Source organism: Podarcis cretensis, assembly GCF_951804945.1.
Source record: "Podarcis cretensis genome assembly, chromosome: 2".
Lineage (NCBI taxonomy): Eukaryota > Metazoa > Chordata > Lepidosauria > Squamata > Lacertidae > Podarcis > Podarcis cretensis.
This window is the reverse complement of record NC_137171.1, coordinates 77,392,793-77,410,763: the sequence shown is the minus strand read 5'-3', so window position 1 is coordinate 77,410,763 and position 17,971 is coordinate 77,392,793. Positions and strand designations below refer to the sequence as shown.

General features: G+C 42.3%; 2 protein-coding genes across 3 annotated transcripts in view; one reads left to right on the top strand and one right to left on the bottom strand.

Moving 5' to 3' along the window:
• Window positions 1-840: 840 nt before the first annotated feature.
• On the top strand, window positions 841-3,817 carry TREX1 (three prime repair exonuclease 1). Its single transcript, XM_079967329.1, has 2 exons — window positions 841-1,278; window positions 2,273-3,817. Exon 2 carries the CDS (start codon window positions 2,281-2,283, stop codon window positions 3,286-3,288), a length of 1,008 nt encoding a protein of 335 aa, XP_079823455.1. The 5' UTR covers window positions 841-1,278; window positions 2,273-2,280; the 3' UTR covers window positions 3,289-3,817.
• A 4,780-nt stretch (window positions 3,818-8,597) lies between these two features.
• SHISA5 (shisa family member 5) overlaps window positions 8,598-17,971 on the bottom strand; it is a 42,966-nt gene continuing 33,592 nt past the window's right edge. For both annotated transcript variants that reach the window (XM_079967349.1, XM_079967348.1), the window contains 3 exons: window positions 12,166-12,281; window positions 11,197-11,418; window positions 8,598-9,834 (listed from right to left, as the gene is read on the bottom strand). In XM_079967349.1, coding sequence (XP_079823475.1) covers window positions 9,773-9,834; window positions 11,197-11,418; window positions 12,166-12,281 — 400 coding nt within the window. In that variant the 3' untranslated portion in view covers window positions 8,598-9,772. The remainder of the gene's footprint in view (window positions 9,835-11,196; window positions 11,419-12,165; window positions 12,282-17,971) is intronic.

Genomic DNA, 17,971 nt, shown 5'->3' with positions numbered 1-17,971 from the left:
TGCCCTCATTCTTGATCAGTTTCAAAGGGAAAAAAGTCTCTGGGAATTATAGGAGTGTATTGAGTTACCTCTCTAGGAATTATGCTACGTCAGGGACTGAGTCACTAAAAACAAGACCTCACATGTGTATTTAATAACATTTGTGCTTCCAACACTTAGTAGTGAAATCAGTTTTAAAGTTGTGTAAGCATGTTACAGCAGAATCAATTTAATTAGTGTTTTAAATGCTTCTGCTTGCAGTTGGTAATATCAAACTCATAGGATTGCAACTTTGAGAACAGGTTATTGTTTTGTTGTTACGATGTCCGTATTATGATATCTGATTTTCCCAGTACAGTACTGTATATATTATAGCCATAATGAAAATAATTGACCTATATGTTGATAACATTTTAAATGTGGAACAGGAGCAAACCAATCCCATATCTGTCTCCTGTTATCCTTTTCCTATTAGCATGAGCCACAATCGACTAAAAAGTGGTCTCAGTGTCATTTTGGATGCTTCTTAGCTGGTGCCTGCTGCTTAGAAAGTTTGGGCAGTTTCTACAATTGTTCTCTTATTAAGGTAAAGGTAAAGGTACCCCTGCCCGTACGGGCCAGTCTTGACAGACTCTGAGGTTGTGCGCCCATCTCACTTAAGAGGCCAGGGGCCAGCGCTGTCCGGAGACACTTCCGGGTCACGTGGCCAGCGTGACATCGCTGCTCTGGCCAGAGCCAGAGCCAGAGCTGCACACGGAAACGCCGTTTACCTTCCCGCTGGTAAGCGGTCCCTATTTATCTACTTGCACCCGGAGGTGCTTTCGAACTGCTAGGTTGGCAGGCGCTGGTACCATGAATGTAAGCAAGCCCCTTTTGTTATCTGTATAAACTTGTTTGTGGCTAGTTATTTTGTCTGTGGATTTGAGAACAACCTACTTGCTTTCCTCTTGCAGTTTTTTTCAGTGACAGTTATTGCTGATCCTCTTTTTCAAGCCAAAACAGATTATAAACAGTGCGGTATCCGGGCAAAGCTAGATGCTGCAGTAACATGCACAGATTTAAACATGGTTCTTTTTCCACGAGCTCCAAAGCTTTGTGAGATCCTGATTTGCCAGTACTGTGGCCAGGGAGGAGCTGAGCTTGAGCTTTCGGTTTCATCCGGAACTTTGGGAGCGGCTTTCCAACGCCTAATGGCAGATCAAAATAAAATAAAATAAAAATCCTCAAGGGGTGAAGGAGGCGCTGGACGGGAGAGAACGTCTCCATCGCGGAAGGCTGCCTGCGCGCTATTCTACTCCAGTATGTATTTTAAACGGGAGTTTATTTTAAAGAGTCCGAGCGCTTGCAAAACGGAAAGGGAAATACTGTTTCGTCCCGCAACTGTTCTTGAATTTAGGGGTTAAGGTCGTAATAAGGCGAGGTCGTGAAGGGAAAATGGTGGGACGAGCTTGGCCGTCCTAACATTTCCCTCCTTTGCGAGGCCGTTTGCGCAACCCAAAACGCGGCAATGCGGGCACATCGCCTCCCTTTCCCGTCAGTGGCGCCTGCAGGAGGACGGCGCCATTTTCTTGGGTTGATAGATAGGATTCCCAAGCATTTACACGGCGAATGCGGCCACGCTTCACGTGGGGCTGGGAGCCGCTTTGCTCCCTTTCTGGCTCTCCGCCACAGGAAGACGAACTCGGGCCTCTGCTGCGTTGCTCAGCTCCCGGGAGAGGAAAGGGGCGCGCGGCTCTTTCCAGACAAGGGCGCCCTCGTGACTCTGAGCTGTGGAGCCACCTGCCCTTGAGGCGCCCGGAGATCTGTCTCAGGAGAAAACACGGACTTCCCTCCAGGGTTGAGAAGGAAGCTCTCCCGTCTAGTTCGAGGGCAGAGTGGGCGCTTGGTGCCCGCAGCCCAGACAGACCCCTACATCGGTGTGACAGAGGCCTTCTTGCCCCCCGGGTAGGAAGGCTCATGCAGCCTTCCTCAGCTGTGATTCCTGCATCGCAGGGGGTTGGACTAGATTGCTCTTGGGGGGTCCCTTCCAAGGATTCTGATTTTATGAAGCGGAGCTGCTTTGCGAAGCGGTGCAATGGGGTCGGCAGTGTAGCCCGAATAACCTGAGCATGGGGCTTCTTCGCGTATATCTGTGGCTTGCCACTGTGTGTCTGTGTGTCATTTATCAAAGCATTTTGGCCACACTGAGAGGGTGAAAGGAAGGGTAACTACGGACATAGTATTAACATGAGATCTATACATTGCATTGGCCATCTTGTGCCTTTCCCAGATTTTCACTGTTCTTTTTTCCTAGACCCGAGAATGTGGCCAACATCTGCGATTCCCTCCAAACCCATTGAGACATTTGTTTTTATGGACCTGGAAGCAACAGGCTTACCACCCTCGCAGCCTAAAATTGCAGAAATGTGCCTGTTTGCTGTGTCTAGACATTCCTTGGAGAATCCTCAATACAGCAATCCTTGCCCAAAACCACTACCTCTCTTACCACGTTTAGCAGATAAGCTGTCTGTTTGCATTAATCCAGACAAGCTGTTCACCCCAGCAGCAAGTTCCATTACAGGACTGACGAATGAAGCGTTTGTCATGAACAGAAAGCAAACCTTTAACTTGCATCTTTTGCACATGATTGTGGCCTTCTTCAGACGACAGCACCCACCAATCTGTTTGGTAGCACACAACGGCTATGGTTACGATTTTCCTTTGCTGAAAGCTGAACTCTCTGTGCTGGGTCACTTAGCCCTTGACGAAATCTATTGCGCAGATACTATTAAAGCCATGAAAGCCTTGGACAGCGAGAACAACCAGTTTCAGCAGTTTGCATACCAACCTAGCGCACCTGGCAGCAGGAAAAAATATGCTCTTCGTGACTTGTATTTTAAATTCTACAGAGAATATCCTCCGAACAGTCACAATGCAGAAGGAGATGTCATTGCGCTAATAAACATATTTCAACAACGTGCCAGAGATCTTATGTGCTGGATGGATTTAAATGCAATGCCATTTAATTCCATTAGAGCCATGTACAAGGAAAATGAGAGATACGCTTCCTTTTCAAAAACACCTGGGAATATTCAACCACGCCACTCCAGTCACTTACAGATGCAATCGCGGCAAAGGGTAGCAGCAACTACTTCACACTGGCCTTTTCCAGAAGGTGGTGAACCAGCAGATAATAATTATATTCCACTAAACAATGGAAGTACTGATAAATTTTTCATAATTCCTGATGAAATTAAGAGTGTTCAGGGTATTTTGATTCTGTTTCTTGGGCTAGTAGTCATGTGGGTTGCAGTTAAATACCCTGTTTAATTTAAGAATATACATTGGATTTTGTATATTGTAAGTTGCAAGCTGCAAAAATGTGTTTCCACCAGCTCTGGTTCTTATTTTTTCCCTCCATTTCGTTCTTCTATAACCCCTATTTTAGAACAGGGGCATTGGTTTCCAGTTTGTTCTCGGCCCACTTCAAGGTGCTCACACTGGTGTGAGCCTCAAATGATTCAGGTTCCAAATATCTGCCTCCTTTTGTACAGAGCCTCTTGTGTGCTGAGATCAGCAGAGGAGGTCCTCTTGATAGTTCCTCCGCCCTTAGAGGTTCAGGGAAGGCATTCTTTGTGGTGGCCCCTAAGCTGTGGAACTCCCTTCCCACAGAGATGCTTCCGGCACCTTCATTATACCGTTTTTGGAGAATGCTGAGGTTTGAGGTTTATGTTTTTAGGATGCACTTTATTTTTATGGCTATTGTTTTAAACTGTTTTTAATACTATGTTTCAATGTTGTAACCTGCTCTGGGATCTTAGGGTGAAGGGTGGATAATAAATTAATATTATTTTGGTGATTCTTGCCGTTATTATTTTGTTGGTGTCTTCAAGGGCTGTGATTTTTTCCTTCCTGTTTTTTTTTTACAAGCCATTCTGCACAATGTAAAAAGTTAAAAGGATAAAATAAATTTTAAAAATCGTGTAAGAACTCTAAATGTTGGAGTACACTGGTATATATGTGAAAAAGTGAATTTTCGTTGGGGGAAAGGCCTAAAATTCCAGAGAGATGAAGGTGGGTAAAAACAGCCATCTTCCTTTCCATTAAAAAAAAATGCTAAAAAACTCAAGTGGTTGAGGAAAGCGGTTCAGAGTCTTGCTGTCATTCTAAGTATTTCCTAAAATCTTGACTGGAAAGTTCCATGTCGCCTCGGGAAGTGCCCAAAGGTTGTAGTTTGTATTTGCTGACTTCACTTTAGAACAGAAGCGAGGAATATCTCACCCATGGCCTTCCACATTTGACTCAACCAGACCATTTTGGGCACGCCACACCCACCCTACAAGATATACCCCACATACCAGATGTGTGACATGACTCTTCTTCTTCTTTGGCAATCACTCGTAGCTGAGTAAGATTGTCTTCCATAAACACGGTTTTAACAATGAGTCTGTAAGTGACTGTGGAGGCCAGTTCTGGACCCACACATCCTTCCACAGTGGGGACATTGGTTTTTGGGCAGGAGTTGATCACAGTGTAGATTTGTCAAGCGCGCCTTCCTCTTAGCACGTTTCTCCCTTGCGTCCTGAGTTCGAGTGTCTTCAAAGCCCATGACACCTTTGGTAAAGGCTGTTCTCCAGCTGGAGCGCTTGCAGGCCAGTGTTTCCCAGTTGTCGGTGTTTATGCTACATTTTTAAAGATCTGCCTTGTGACATGAATAGCAGGAGCTTAAAGTGATGGGTCGTGGGAGTGTGGAAAAAAACTCCCATCTTAGCAGTAGTTTCAATGGAAACTGCTTCGCTCCACTCCCAGCACTGCTGTTTGAACCTCTGGATTTAAAGAGCAGCATGGACATGTTTGCAAAAGGGCATTCGAAACAACCCAACACTGCTCATATTGTATGTCTGCCAAGGGTGGGGAGATAAAGATTTGTCCCATTGTCCAGCAAAGGTTCCCCAAGTTAGGTTGATCGATGAGATGCTTTCACAAGGCATATTTACCATAGTGAAAGCAAGAATGCTAATGCCTTCCTCATGCTTGACCTCTAATCTAAACATGTCAATCCAGACAGAACTTGATCTACTTAGATCCCTGGAAGAAGCCCTGTTTGAAGCACTGCTGCTACTACCAGTCACACTAGCTATTTTTATGAGTTAGAACCTCACACTAAAAACTTATGCTCTATTTGCACACTGTTCATTTCACTCATCACCTTTAGTGGAAACTTAGACTCAGTGATAAGTTGAGGACCCCTCCCATGCCTCCACAGAACTCTAGATCAGTATCCCTCTTTGCTTTAGACCAGACATGGCCAAACTTGGCCCTCCAGATATTTTGGGACTACTACTTCCATCATCCTTAGCTAACAGGACGAGTGGTCAGGGATGATGGGAACTGCAGTTCCAAAACATCTGGAGGGCCAAGTTTGGCCATGCCTGCTTTAGACTAAGTTTTCACAGAGAACTGACGGGCTTGGTCACCTAAGTTCTCAATGTTCAGACTTCGTGAAATCTGTCCTAGATTGTTCCACGCTTAGCTTGACTCCCTCTTTACCACAGTGCTCCATACCTCCTCTTCGATCTTTGTTATTTTGTGTTTAGTTTAGGTTGAAACCTAATATTTCAAAGTCTCTCTTGCCACCCGAAGACAGCTTGTATTGCATAAAGCAGAGTAGCTAACATGGTGCCCTTCAGACGTTGCTGAGCTCCAAATCCCCATTTTCCCTGTCCATCGGCCATGTTGGCTGGAGCTGACAGGAGTTGGGAGTCCAATAACATCTTGAGGACAGCACATTGCATACCTTTGACATAAAGCTTCAGGGGCCAGCAGGGCTCCTCTGGCCCCTAATTCACAATCACAGACTGCCCCAGTGGTTTGACACCCAAAATAATCTGCAAACACATTAGGGTTGTGCGATGCTTTGAGAGCTGTATCTTCTTATATGGAAAAAAAGTAAGACTTTCACCATGCAACCCCCAGTGGAGTGTTTATAGTGCCGCATCACATTCCTGGATTTGCATGAAGCTGGTACAGTGTTTGGGGATGAAAAGAGAAGCCAGGTTATATAACACCAAGGGAATGAGAAGTTGTGTTTGAAGCAGCAGTTTTAATAAAGCAGGGATGATGAGGATGCACAAAAGGAGGGGGACAAGGCATGGACATGGCGTAAATGTAAAAATGGGTGCAAAGCAGGGGTGCAGAATAGAAGAGAGTAGTGGCTTCAGAAATGGGCTTTGGAAAGTGATAAGCAAGTTTAGATAGCAGGAGCTTAGCCAGCAGAATAAGCAGGGGCACAGCCCTTACTCTGTTCATATTGTCACTGTTTGGGTTTGGATTCTTTTCAGTTAGTGCAATTAATTTTCTCTGGGTCAGAACTACTGTCTTTTACATGCAAGGAGTTGAACACTATTTTTCTAATACTAGCAGAATTCAACAAATAATGCAAAGTGAGTATGTTTTGACAATATATTTATTATAAAAAGCTGCAAACATGCCAATCCTTTTGAATTGTCGTGTTTACTATAAGCAACATACAAATCAGGATTATTTTTTAAAAAAAAGAATATCAAAAAGAATTGCATTGTATATATAGTACACTGACTACAATAATGCAGTTTGAAAAGTCTGTGAAAGGCACTTCCAAAGTTCACAATAAAAAAGTAAACACTGCAAATCTACAATATGAAGCTGAAATTCAATTTCCCTTCTGCTTCAGTAAACAACTTTTTTATTAAATTGACATATATAACACACACAGTATTTCACAGGCCACAATTTCCCCCTCAGATACTCACACATAAGCACTATTGGGTTAAACAAGACTCATGTAACAGCAGGATTGCAAATAATGAAATACTTGTTATATGTAAGCAAACACTCAAATTCTGCTCATAGATACACACTGGTGTCATCATGTGACTATGTGAGCTGAGATTTCACAGGTCACAATGGAACAGGAATTACTCATGATGTTAATACCTTTTAATGATCATATACAGTTTCTTTCTAGCCCTCACTCCCACCAAACTCTACCTAACACTGGGGAGGAAGGTTAAACACAAAATAATGTCTCATGACCATGGCAAAGTAATGGCAGTCAACAGAGCTATGCTTTGTGATACAATCACTTTATGTGGAAGTGTGGACAGGGTTTCAATCCATGCTGGCACAATGGTGAATTAAGATAACTCTGATGCTTTTCCTGAAGGAGGTAGAGAGAGACACACTTTTCAGCAGTTTTTTACTATACACCCAGAAAGAAAAAGTTGAGCTTAACACAGCACATAGAAATCAATATCTATATAGCCTTCCTACACCCCCAATAATCACCATAAGACAGGTCTTTTCCCCATTACAAGTCACGGTAAGGAAATGTAGTCAATGCTAGTTTCTATAACTTTTCATTTTACATTAGTAGAATGTAGACCATATGCAATCTCATGAAGAGCTATACCTACATAACATGATCCACGTTGCAATCCTATGCACATTCCCTCAAAAGCAAGTCCCACTGAGTTCAATGGGGCTTATTCCTAGGTTAAGGGTACATGATTGCAGCCTTAGTCATTTTACCAGAAAATTCTTGAATAGGAAAATGCAACAGAAAGAACTATATAAAGACGTTTAAGAAGGCACCAAGATCACACAGTAGCACTCCTCAAAGCATTGGTTGCTCACACAGAGAAATGCAGGGACTCCAACTTATAACTACATAGGAGCAATCCACAATGAGAAGCCGCAGCTCCAAAAACAGGTTGCCGCCTCTTCACATTTCTCCTTCACAGCGAAAGCAATTCTGACAGTGGTTTGTGATGATTTTGGTACTCTGAACTCCTAAACCCTCATATTGAACTAGCCAAAGTGATTGAAGTTTTTCTATCATATATTATGAGGGCTATTTCTTATTCTGTAGCTCAGTCTCCCTTTTTATTCACACTTACTGCATCCCTGGCTTCAGTAGTAATTTGGTTAGACTATTGTGTCTTTCTGTGTGTGTGTGTGTGTGTGTGTGTGTGTGTGTGTGTGTGTTCAGTATACATTTCCTGCCTCACCTTGTACATTCCAGATATATTTTAAGGGAGAGTGCATACTCATGCTAGAAATGAAGGGGAGCAACAGAAGTCTTCTTCAGAAAGTGACATGTCCTAAATTACATATTTTGGATTACAAGGTAGCTGCTAAGAGTTTTGTGAAATGTAATTATAAAGGAGGATAGATGCAGCCTTAGTCATGTTACCAGAAAATTCTTGAATAGGAAAAGAACTATATAAAGACATTTAAGAAGGCATAAAGATCACAATAGCACTCCTCAAAGCATTGGTTGCTCACATAGAGAAATGCAGGGATTCCAACTTAATACTACATAGGAGCAATGCGCAATGAAAAACAGGTTGCCTCCTCTTCACATTTCTCCTTCACAGCGAAAACAATTCTGACAGTGGTTTCTGATGGTTTTGGTACATGGATAGATGCAGGCAGGCACAGAAACCCATCAAGAGCTGGAAGCAAATTTCTGTTAGTCTATTTAAGGTGCAATCATATACTACCTTGGAGTAAAAAGCCCATTGCTCTCCAGGACACTTACTTCCAAGTATGTATGGAGAGTACTACACTGTTAAGCAGCTTCAAATAAAGAAAATAAATGGTTCTGAAGGGGCATTAGAAAGATTTATAGAGAAAATAACAGGCAACTAGCCATGTTGGCTATATTACCTCCAGCATCAGAGACAGTATACCTCAGAATACCAGTTCCTGCACTATCATGAGTGGGAGAATACTACTGTGGCTTGTGGGCTTCCCATAGGCATTTGGTTGGCTACAGAAAACAAAATGCTGTGCTAGACAAGTCTTTGGTCTGATGCTGTAGGGGTTTCCTTATGAGCATGCTCGGTACCCATGGAATGTTGAACTGCCAGACAGGAAAAATAATGAAAAGGAGAGGCAGGGTGGAATGCCTAAGCTTCCTTATACACGGAGGAAGGCATGTTTGGCTGGCACTCTCAACAGGAACATTAGAATCAGAACAGGAGAATACAATATTTATGTATTTATATCCAGCCCTTCTACTAAGCCTACTAAGCCTAACATTGTTCTGCAGGTCTGACATGTTAAGATGATTAATGATCTCATTCAACCACGTTCATGCAGTGGTACAGTACTTTTGGTTGTTGTTGTTGTTTTGAGGAAAGAAGAAACTGGAATATTAGACAAAGGAAAGTTACCTATGAAACTGACATGCTTGAAATTAAAACTGTGAAAGTATAATGAAGCAAATGACTATGCAATTGCTGCCCAAATACAGAAAAGTTTTCTTTAACAACTCACACTATTTCTTGCCAATAAACCAAAACATTCTACTCAGTACTATTTCTCTTACTTCTTTTCATTAGATCTTATTTGCAATAGTTAACTGGAAAAAGTATATCCAGTTTTACACTGATTTTGTTGAGGTACACCTCTCGTTTTATAAGCATTAACAATTACTGGCAAAATCATGGTAGCAGACACTTGTTGCTACTCGTCTTATCAACGACTCCATTTCACTAGACATCAAATTATTGTATGGCATATCCATGACTCCTACTCTGAAGTTGTCTTTTTAAGACACTATCAACAATTTAAATTGAGATATAGGAAAACAAATCCAGGTGATAGATCTTTTTTTTCTTGTGGTGCTCAAGGCATTAAAAAGCAAACAAACACTGTCAGGGTTTCTACCCCACCTGCATCAGAGTAGTATTTTTAGAAAGTATGCCACAATATAGATTCTGTTTGAAAAGGCTTCTGCGCAGATACAGAGCAGTAAATCCATTTGAAGTTAATGCTTCGGAGGATCCATGTATGCTGGGTTATAAGGTGGCTGAACTGCAGCAGCTCCAGCTGTAAAACAAGACAACATTTTAAAGATATATTTTATAAATACTATGCTTTTTCCTGGGCTAATTACGAGCACCCTCAGAGAATCTACTGCTCTGTGAGCTCCAGAAGGACTTTCAGCCTCATCAGTAAAATCTTCAAAGCAGATTGTAGCTTTTAAAAGTTCTTTTCCTTTAAAGGAGAACATATCTCTTAAAAAGAATGGAAGTTCAAGCAGGGGTCTCTTATGACAAAACTGACTCTGTCCTTACATGCTTTTAAGGGTAACCCAAAGCTGAGTGTCTGTACAGGTATACTGCTCAGTGTGATTAGATTCCTGACCAATCTATAAAGTGAGGACAGGATTGTACATTTGGGCCCTGCTGCTGCGGAATGACTAAGATGCCAGCATAGCAGACTGGCATAGCAGACTCAGGGATGCCACAGTCAGTGGCGTAGCTAGTTGCTTGGGTGCCTGATGATGGGGCGTGTCCTGCAGCTGGGGGTGGGATGAGCCACTCGTGGGGTGGGGCGATCTACCCGTGGTGGCGGGGCGAGCCTCTCCAATGCTTGCAGCCTCTCTGCCGCCTCCCCCTCAGCTGTAGGGAGGCTGAGGGAGAGGCAGTAAGCAGACACAACTACCTGCAGGCGCCTAAGCCACCATGTCACCCCTAAAAAGTTTTGTGAGCCCATTTTTTATTTTTTTTAAAACACTCTTTTTGTCACACACACCCCTCGGTGATGACACCCGGGGCGGACCACATCCCTCGCGCTCCCCTTCCTCCGCCACTGGCCACAGTTGCTCCAGTACGGCTTTATGCCAGTATATTTGATACCACCAGTACAACAGGCAAAAACTGACAAACTGGGCAGTTTAATGGTACAGAAACGTGCTTTAGTTAGGTTCCTAAGTTTGCTCAGAGGTCACCACCACCAGGAAATTTGGTGTAATATAATGCCAGGAAAGGTTATGCAGTAATAAAGATCACTTTTTATAGAAGTCAGCAGAGAATCTAATATAATTGCCTGCCCCCTGCCCCCTCGCCACACAAAAGGATAATACAGTAAATATACAAGCCCCAACCAAGGATCACCAATCTCAGATATTAAATAGCACAACAAGGGGCACGTTGTTGTCCTCGTGTCAAGAAATCTTGGGAGCATGGAATGAGAACTTGGTTGGTGGAAACCTTGATGAAATAGCAAAGAACTAGAAAAAATAAGCTAAGAAGTAGAATGAGCATATTAATGGTTCATGTCCTCTCAGAAACCTTGTATTTGCTCCACTTCAAGACTCCAGATAAAAACACCCACAGACACCCCAGCTCCTGCAGCTGGGGGTGCAAGACAAAGCACCCCGTTCTTCTCAACAGATTCTCTGCTTACCTGCCATGGTTTCATGGTAGGGTGGTGGTCCTGCAGGCTGTGTGGGGTAAGGTGGAGGGTACTGTGTTGGGTAGGGTGCTGCTGGCATCCCCTGCTGCGGTTGCACTGGCAGAGGATTATATCCTTGATACATCCCTGCAGGGTAACCTTGTGGTGGCATCCCAGGCTGCTGAGGATATGGCACCTGCACCAGAGTTGTGGCTGTAGTTGTGGTCACGATAGCTGTAAGACATGGGAAGTGTGCCAAGGAAGCAATCAGCACATGAAGGAAGATGATTATATTTCTAAACAATCCCTTTGCTCCCTGTTTTTTCATTTTTTGTAAACTCAACTGCCACCAACTGCATTCTAAAGCTATTCCGACTACATTCCTGAGGTGAACAGCGATGAAGCTCACCCTCCCCTCACACACGAATTTCTTAGTCCTCCTAAGAGACGCAAACAGACACGACACAGGGTTGAATCCCGCTAAGTCACTGGGCATGTGGAATGACATCTGCAAGCACATCAGAACTTATCCTCCTTTTGCATTCCCTGCCCTGCACCACCCCAAATCTGCTCCAGGGGTTGAGGAAACCCCAGAGCAGATTTGACAGGAGGGGAGGGGAGAGGAAGTACAGTTGCGCTTGCAAAATATGTTCTGAACATACTACAGTTTAGCTGAACTCAACCTGCATATTTGATTCACTTTACAAAATCATGGCTATTTGGTTGTTCAGATATTTAGACAATTCCTACCATAAGTGTTTGTTGGCATCAAGTCCAAAATGCTGCTGAGGTAAACTGGCTCTTGATCTCAGGTGTGTCTAAATAACATGAATTGTTTTCTGCAGCTACATCCCAAAATTACACATGGCACTAGACAGCACTATTTTTTTAAAAAAAGTTTATGAGTCATGAATAATTTCTTGTTAAAACAGCCTTCTTCCTTTCTTTACTAAGAGAAGGTAAAAAATAAACCATGCTTACGCCGTGGTTGTCTTCGGCATGCTTTATACAGGCAGCAACATGAACAGGTGAAGCAGAAAATGATGGTCACCACAAACAGTACGAATATGGAAACACCAATAGCTATGACAGTCCCGCTGTAAGAGGAAAAGACACATTTGAAAACTAAGGTGTCTATCAAAACAGGAGGCAATCTTCAGTTATAACTGAAAACACTGATAAATCACACAGTTATCCTTTGTTCATCAAATATTTGATCTAATTTGTTATATTTAGAAAAAAATGCATAAAAATAACATTCAGTGTGCAAACAAGCAATTTCCCTTAGAGGTTTATCATATGGATTATGTCAAATAAAAAAATGAGGATTAAAAATTCAGTAGTATGCTCTAGAAGCGTTCTTTCACAAAGAGGCATAGTCATACTGAAGAAAGAAAAAACAGCAGAGAGGCATATATAGATGCATCAGGTGAATCAGTATACCTGAAGGAGCATCTCCACCCCATCATTCAACCCGGACACTGAGGTCCAGCGCGGAGGGCCTTCTGGCGGTTCCCTCACTGAGAGGCTACAGGCAGAGGGCCTTCTCAGTAGTGGCGTCTGCCCTGTGGAACACCCTCCCGTCAGATGTCAAGGAAATAAACAACTATCTGACATTTAGAAGACATCTGAAGGCAGCCCTGTTTAGGGAAGTTTTTAATGACTGGGGTTTTAATGTATTTTTAATCTTTTGTTGGAAGCCGCCTAGAGTGGCTGGGGAAACCCAGCCAGATGGGCGGGGTATAAATAAATTATTATTATTATTATTATTATTATTATTATTATTATTATTGATGAGTGGATGAGTAGGAACACACTGTGTTGGGGTGCTTGGTCACACTGGCATGCACATGGCTACATGTATGTCATCAAGGTGACCGTCCCTGTGTGCGCAAGTCACTTGGCTTCCAAATGTCATCAATCTATAGCAGTATGCATTAACCTAGACTTGCCAAGAACAAATCTTTAGCTCTGCTCCTTTTCTGTGCTGGACCTACTATGCATAGGGTGATCATTAGACCAGGCCACAAGACCACCACTGTTTGGCATTTGTTCAGTACTGATAGTGTGCTGAGCACACTAAGGTAACATGGTTCCTGCCCAGAGGTCTTACAATCCACAGTAGAAGGGCAATTCAGGGATGGGGAAAGACTACAATGCAGGTGGGTAGGTGGCCCCTGGTCTCCTTTTATGTAGCCCTTGACACCACCTGAACAAAACAAAAGAATTCCTTCCAGTAGCACCTTAAAGACCAACTAAGTCAGTTCTTGGTATGAGCTTTCGTGTGCATGCACACTTCTTCAGATAGTGTGCATGCACACGAAAGCTCATACCAAGAACTGACTTAGTTGGTCTTTAAGGTGCTACTGGAAGGATTTTTTTTGTTTTGACTATAGCAGACCAACACGGCTACCTATCTGTAACCACCTGAACAGTGTTTGAAACTCCCATTGTTCTAGGCACATTTTGTGATAGGGTATTTCATTAGCGTGAGCAGTTTCTGAGCTCTGGGTGCAGTTCTGATTAAAACTGCAGAGTGGAAGGAAAGAAGGATCTTTTTCTGCCTCCTCATTTCCAGTTACTCTCTGAAGACTGGAGAAGAGACCCTCTAAAGAATATTAGGGGGGTGGGCAGGGGAAGGACTAGACCATGTGAAAAATGAACTTAATATTTTCGCTGCAGTTCATTCATTTTCACTTTGTATTCTTGTTATAAAAAAGTGTGCCTAAACGTACCTCAGTTTCTAACACTGCTCTGGAAGCTTTCCCATTCCTCCATCCCATCCATTTCCCCCCTTCCAGTTCCTTTCCTTTTTTTGTGGTTTTTCAAAGTGCTCCTTCCCTCAGTATATGACATTTCAGAACAATTTCATTTTAACAACAACAACAACAACAACAATTTATTTATATCCCACCCTACCCGGCCGAAGCTGGGCTCTGAGCGGCTAATAACAGTAAAATAATACAGCATTCTAAAATCAATTCATTCTAAAATCAGTTCAAATCAAATTGATGGCAACCATTGGGCTAGGGTTCTGTGAAGAATTACCAAAGGAGGGGGTCAGGCTGTGCCTTGGCCAAAGGCCTGGTGGAACAGCTCTGTCTTGTAGGCCCTGCGGAAAGATGTCAAGTCCCACAGTGCCCTAGTCTCTTGTGACAGATAAACTGATTTCTTTTTTCCCCTTTTTTACTTCTCCTCCTGTTTGTATGGCTTGGAGAAAAGAAGTATTTTACCCACCTGTCCAAGAAAAAAATTAGTAGGCTTCTGCCATATGTGTGTGGGTGTGTAGCATCCTGAAGTCAGAAAGTAATTATTTTAATTTGCTTTCCAGAACAGTAGCTGTACTGGCTGTTGTATTTTTTTATTACAAAAATCCTCTGTAGTTATTTGAGACTAACTTCATAAAACCCCGTAAAGCTTTCATCTGAGTAGAATTGCACACTATTAGGAATTCTAATCAGAGGCATACCACAGCTAAACTTGAAGGAGTGTGTGGTCTTTATTCCACTTTTATCACCACCTTTTTGTAACCAGTGAGGAAATGATGACACTGACAGGAGGGGAAAGTTCCTCACCCTTGGGTTAAAGGTTACGGTAGAGAATAATAAAATAAGTTGATCTTGAGGAGAGATTCAGATGAAAAGAGAAGCTGCACCAGGCAAAATCCAAATTGGGCCACCTTCAGCAACCAAGCAGCCTTCATAAATCATGTGCATTGAGCAACTTTTCATAATTTAATTTGTGAATATTTGTTTTTTAGTGTTGACTGTTTTGCACAAATTATTCTGGGTTTTGTATTTATTGGTTAGGGGAAGGAGCACACCAAGGCCTAACTGTAACCACTAGGGAAGGGTTTCAACATAGTGATATCATGATAGCTTCATCAGCAAAAGCATTTCTGCTTGCTTGATGAAATAATCTCCCCTCTCCTTCTCCCAAGTACTATTCTGGGCATTATCCTGACCCACCTGAGCCAATCTAGGGGACACATAGGGGGGGAGGAGAGGAGGGTAAAGTCCAGTTGTGCCAACTTCCACTTGTGGGACCAATTATTTCAGTCCAGCCAGATTATCTCTGGCTTTAGTTATTTTAGCAGGAATTGTCCAGGCACATTCAAATCATTTTTTTACTCATAAGGGCAAAAAAATTACATTTCCCCCACATTAAGAAGAATCCATGATAAGAGTTTTACATATCAAACCTCCATTTTAAACTTCTTTCTATTCTTTAAAATGAATCCAACAACAATAAAAAAGCTCCAATGAGGTGGAAACAAAATGGCCACAATGAAACAAAATAAAGCATTTAAGGATTTCACAGTGATACTACATCTTCAGTTGCATGTTTATATTCTGCTCCATGCTTCTGCCAAACATCAGGCCAGTCAGGCTAAAAAAATGTTTGTGTTCAACAACATTCAGCCAATGCACTTAGGTTTAATATACTGGTGGGTAAACTACATTATTGTCAGCTACAGTGATAATCTTTCCACTGCATGATGAGAAAACTGAAGGCACACCCATAATATTTTACGAAGTGCAAGCTAGTATATCTTTGAGACTGCAGCAGCAAGCCATCTGACAACTTCAGTACTGTACTGACTAATTCCTGAAGCTCATACCAAAATAGGGGTGGAGAGAAACACCCACAGCTTGCATTCATTGAGTGTTCCTTTCCTTAAATGTGAAAAGCAAGAGCTTACTGGTGTTATGCAAAATTAGACACAATTGACTGTATATGAGCAGCCAAGTGCTGCAGCACAATATAGACTCTTCCGTGAATTGGCAACACCGCCACAAAATGAAATGTCTTGTGCAACGAAGGGCAGGGAGGGAGAATCACACTTATTGGAGCCCATCTTAAACACAGTCCTTGTAACAGCGATTGTAGTGCAAGCTGAATCAGGTCTTTCTTCACTTTTGGGTGCTGATTTTAGAGGCTAATGCAGTGGTTCTTTAATCTACTACCACCCATCAAGTATGCAACATTGCCAGATGGCCCCTGCCCCAAACTGCCATCACCATCACCATCATCATCATCATCATCATCATAGAACTCTAGATGAGGCAACTTGGTCAGAATAGATAGATGTTATTTCTAAAAGGTGAAAAAATTATATGATCTGATGAGGAGCCAGAGAATATATAGGTGTATTTCTTATGCATGCATATGATACTTAGATCTTAGGTTCAATGAGACCACTGTACCAGACGGTCATTAGCCAACATCACCAACAGCAGACTGCCACCCACCCACTCTATCTCTAGGCAGCAGCACGGTTATTAAAACTGTGAGGGGAAAGAAGGGATGTGGTTGTGGTTGTTTTGTTCAAGCTGAGGAAAGTTGTCCCCAGGTGGAAGAGACAGTGGCAGGAAATGAGGTTGGGTGTTTATTGTCTTCAGCTACAAGCAGAGTTAGTGGTCAAACAAACATCATTTCTGATAAAGCCTGGGAGCTTGCACAAGCTGACCTCTCCAGCCAGGCAACAGCGCTGAGTCAGTAGTTTAGGAACTGACCTCCTGGATCATAGCTGCTTCTCTTACAGGGGCCACACGCTAGATGTCGAGTTGACAATGCATATAACATCTCAACCAGTGGGGCGCCCCCTCCCCAGAATGGCATATGAAGATTTCAGGGTGGGTTCATGTTTCCAAAAAAACATGTACTCATATGTATATGTCACAATATTTCAATACTTTTGAAAATTCAAATCATATAATTAGGGGAGCCAGGTAATTGCTCTTCGGTGGTGAGTTCTGAAAGCTCATACAGAGAAGGAAGAAATGGATTCTCAGAAAAACGCCACCATTTTTTAATAGACAGTTTTTCAAGAACCTGTTTCTCCCTTGTCTCTGATGATATTAGTGTACCCACTCTGTTGTTTTCTTTCTGGAAGCTCATCAGGTATACTCAGTCTCATTGGAGAGCAGGCTTTTCAGTTTGATTCTCTCTTTGCTGCACAAGCTCCTTAAAGAGCCTGAGGAAGAAGTCTAGGATCTGGGGATTTATTCTTAGGGTATGGTGAACAGGAAAAAGCAACTGTCCTCTGCTGCTGTTATAACCCATTGCAAAGGAAGAGAAGAGGCTGCACAAACCAATTTGCAGAACATGCTGGAGGACAGCATGACTCTGGTCAGTAAATCAGGTCAGTCTCAGCAACTTATAACCAGACTTTATATAAGGAGAAGCTACAGCTGAATGGTGAAGTACATATTTTGTCAAGGCTTAATACCAAGCATCTCTAGTTAATAGGATTGGGTAAACCCCCATCTGAGGCCTAAGAGAGTGAAGCTTCAGGCCAAACCATGCAAACATGAAAATACCTTTTTTTTTTTTTTTTTTTGGTTAAGGCCATGTCCAGCCTTTATTTAACATCCATTTTTTCTTTAAAAACATAATAAATAAACAAAACATCAAGGTAGGCAAATAAATAAATAAATAAATGCAAGAGGAGTAATAAATACAAGACAATAAAATAATGGTCCTAATAAGCTTTTTTAAAAAGCATAAAACATATTCCATAGTGGAATACAAGGTTCATATTTATACAAAACATATCAAATAATCATGAGTACTTAAAGGTGTCTTTGCATCAAACGTGCAGGTTTTTTTAAAAAAAGAATTTTGCTTCAGCTGGTGTGGGTGGGAAGGCAGTGCTGATAATTAATGGGATCACACAGCTGAAGCGAAATGCTTTGAACACTCCTTTTCCTTTGTACACAATAAGGAGAACTCTTTCCCACTCTCCCTTGCTTTCTGCTTTAGTAGCATGCATTCCTTGCCCCTC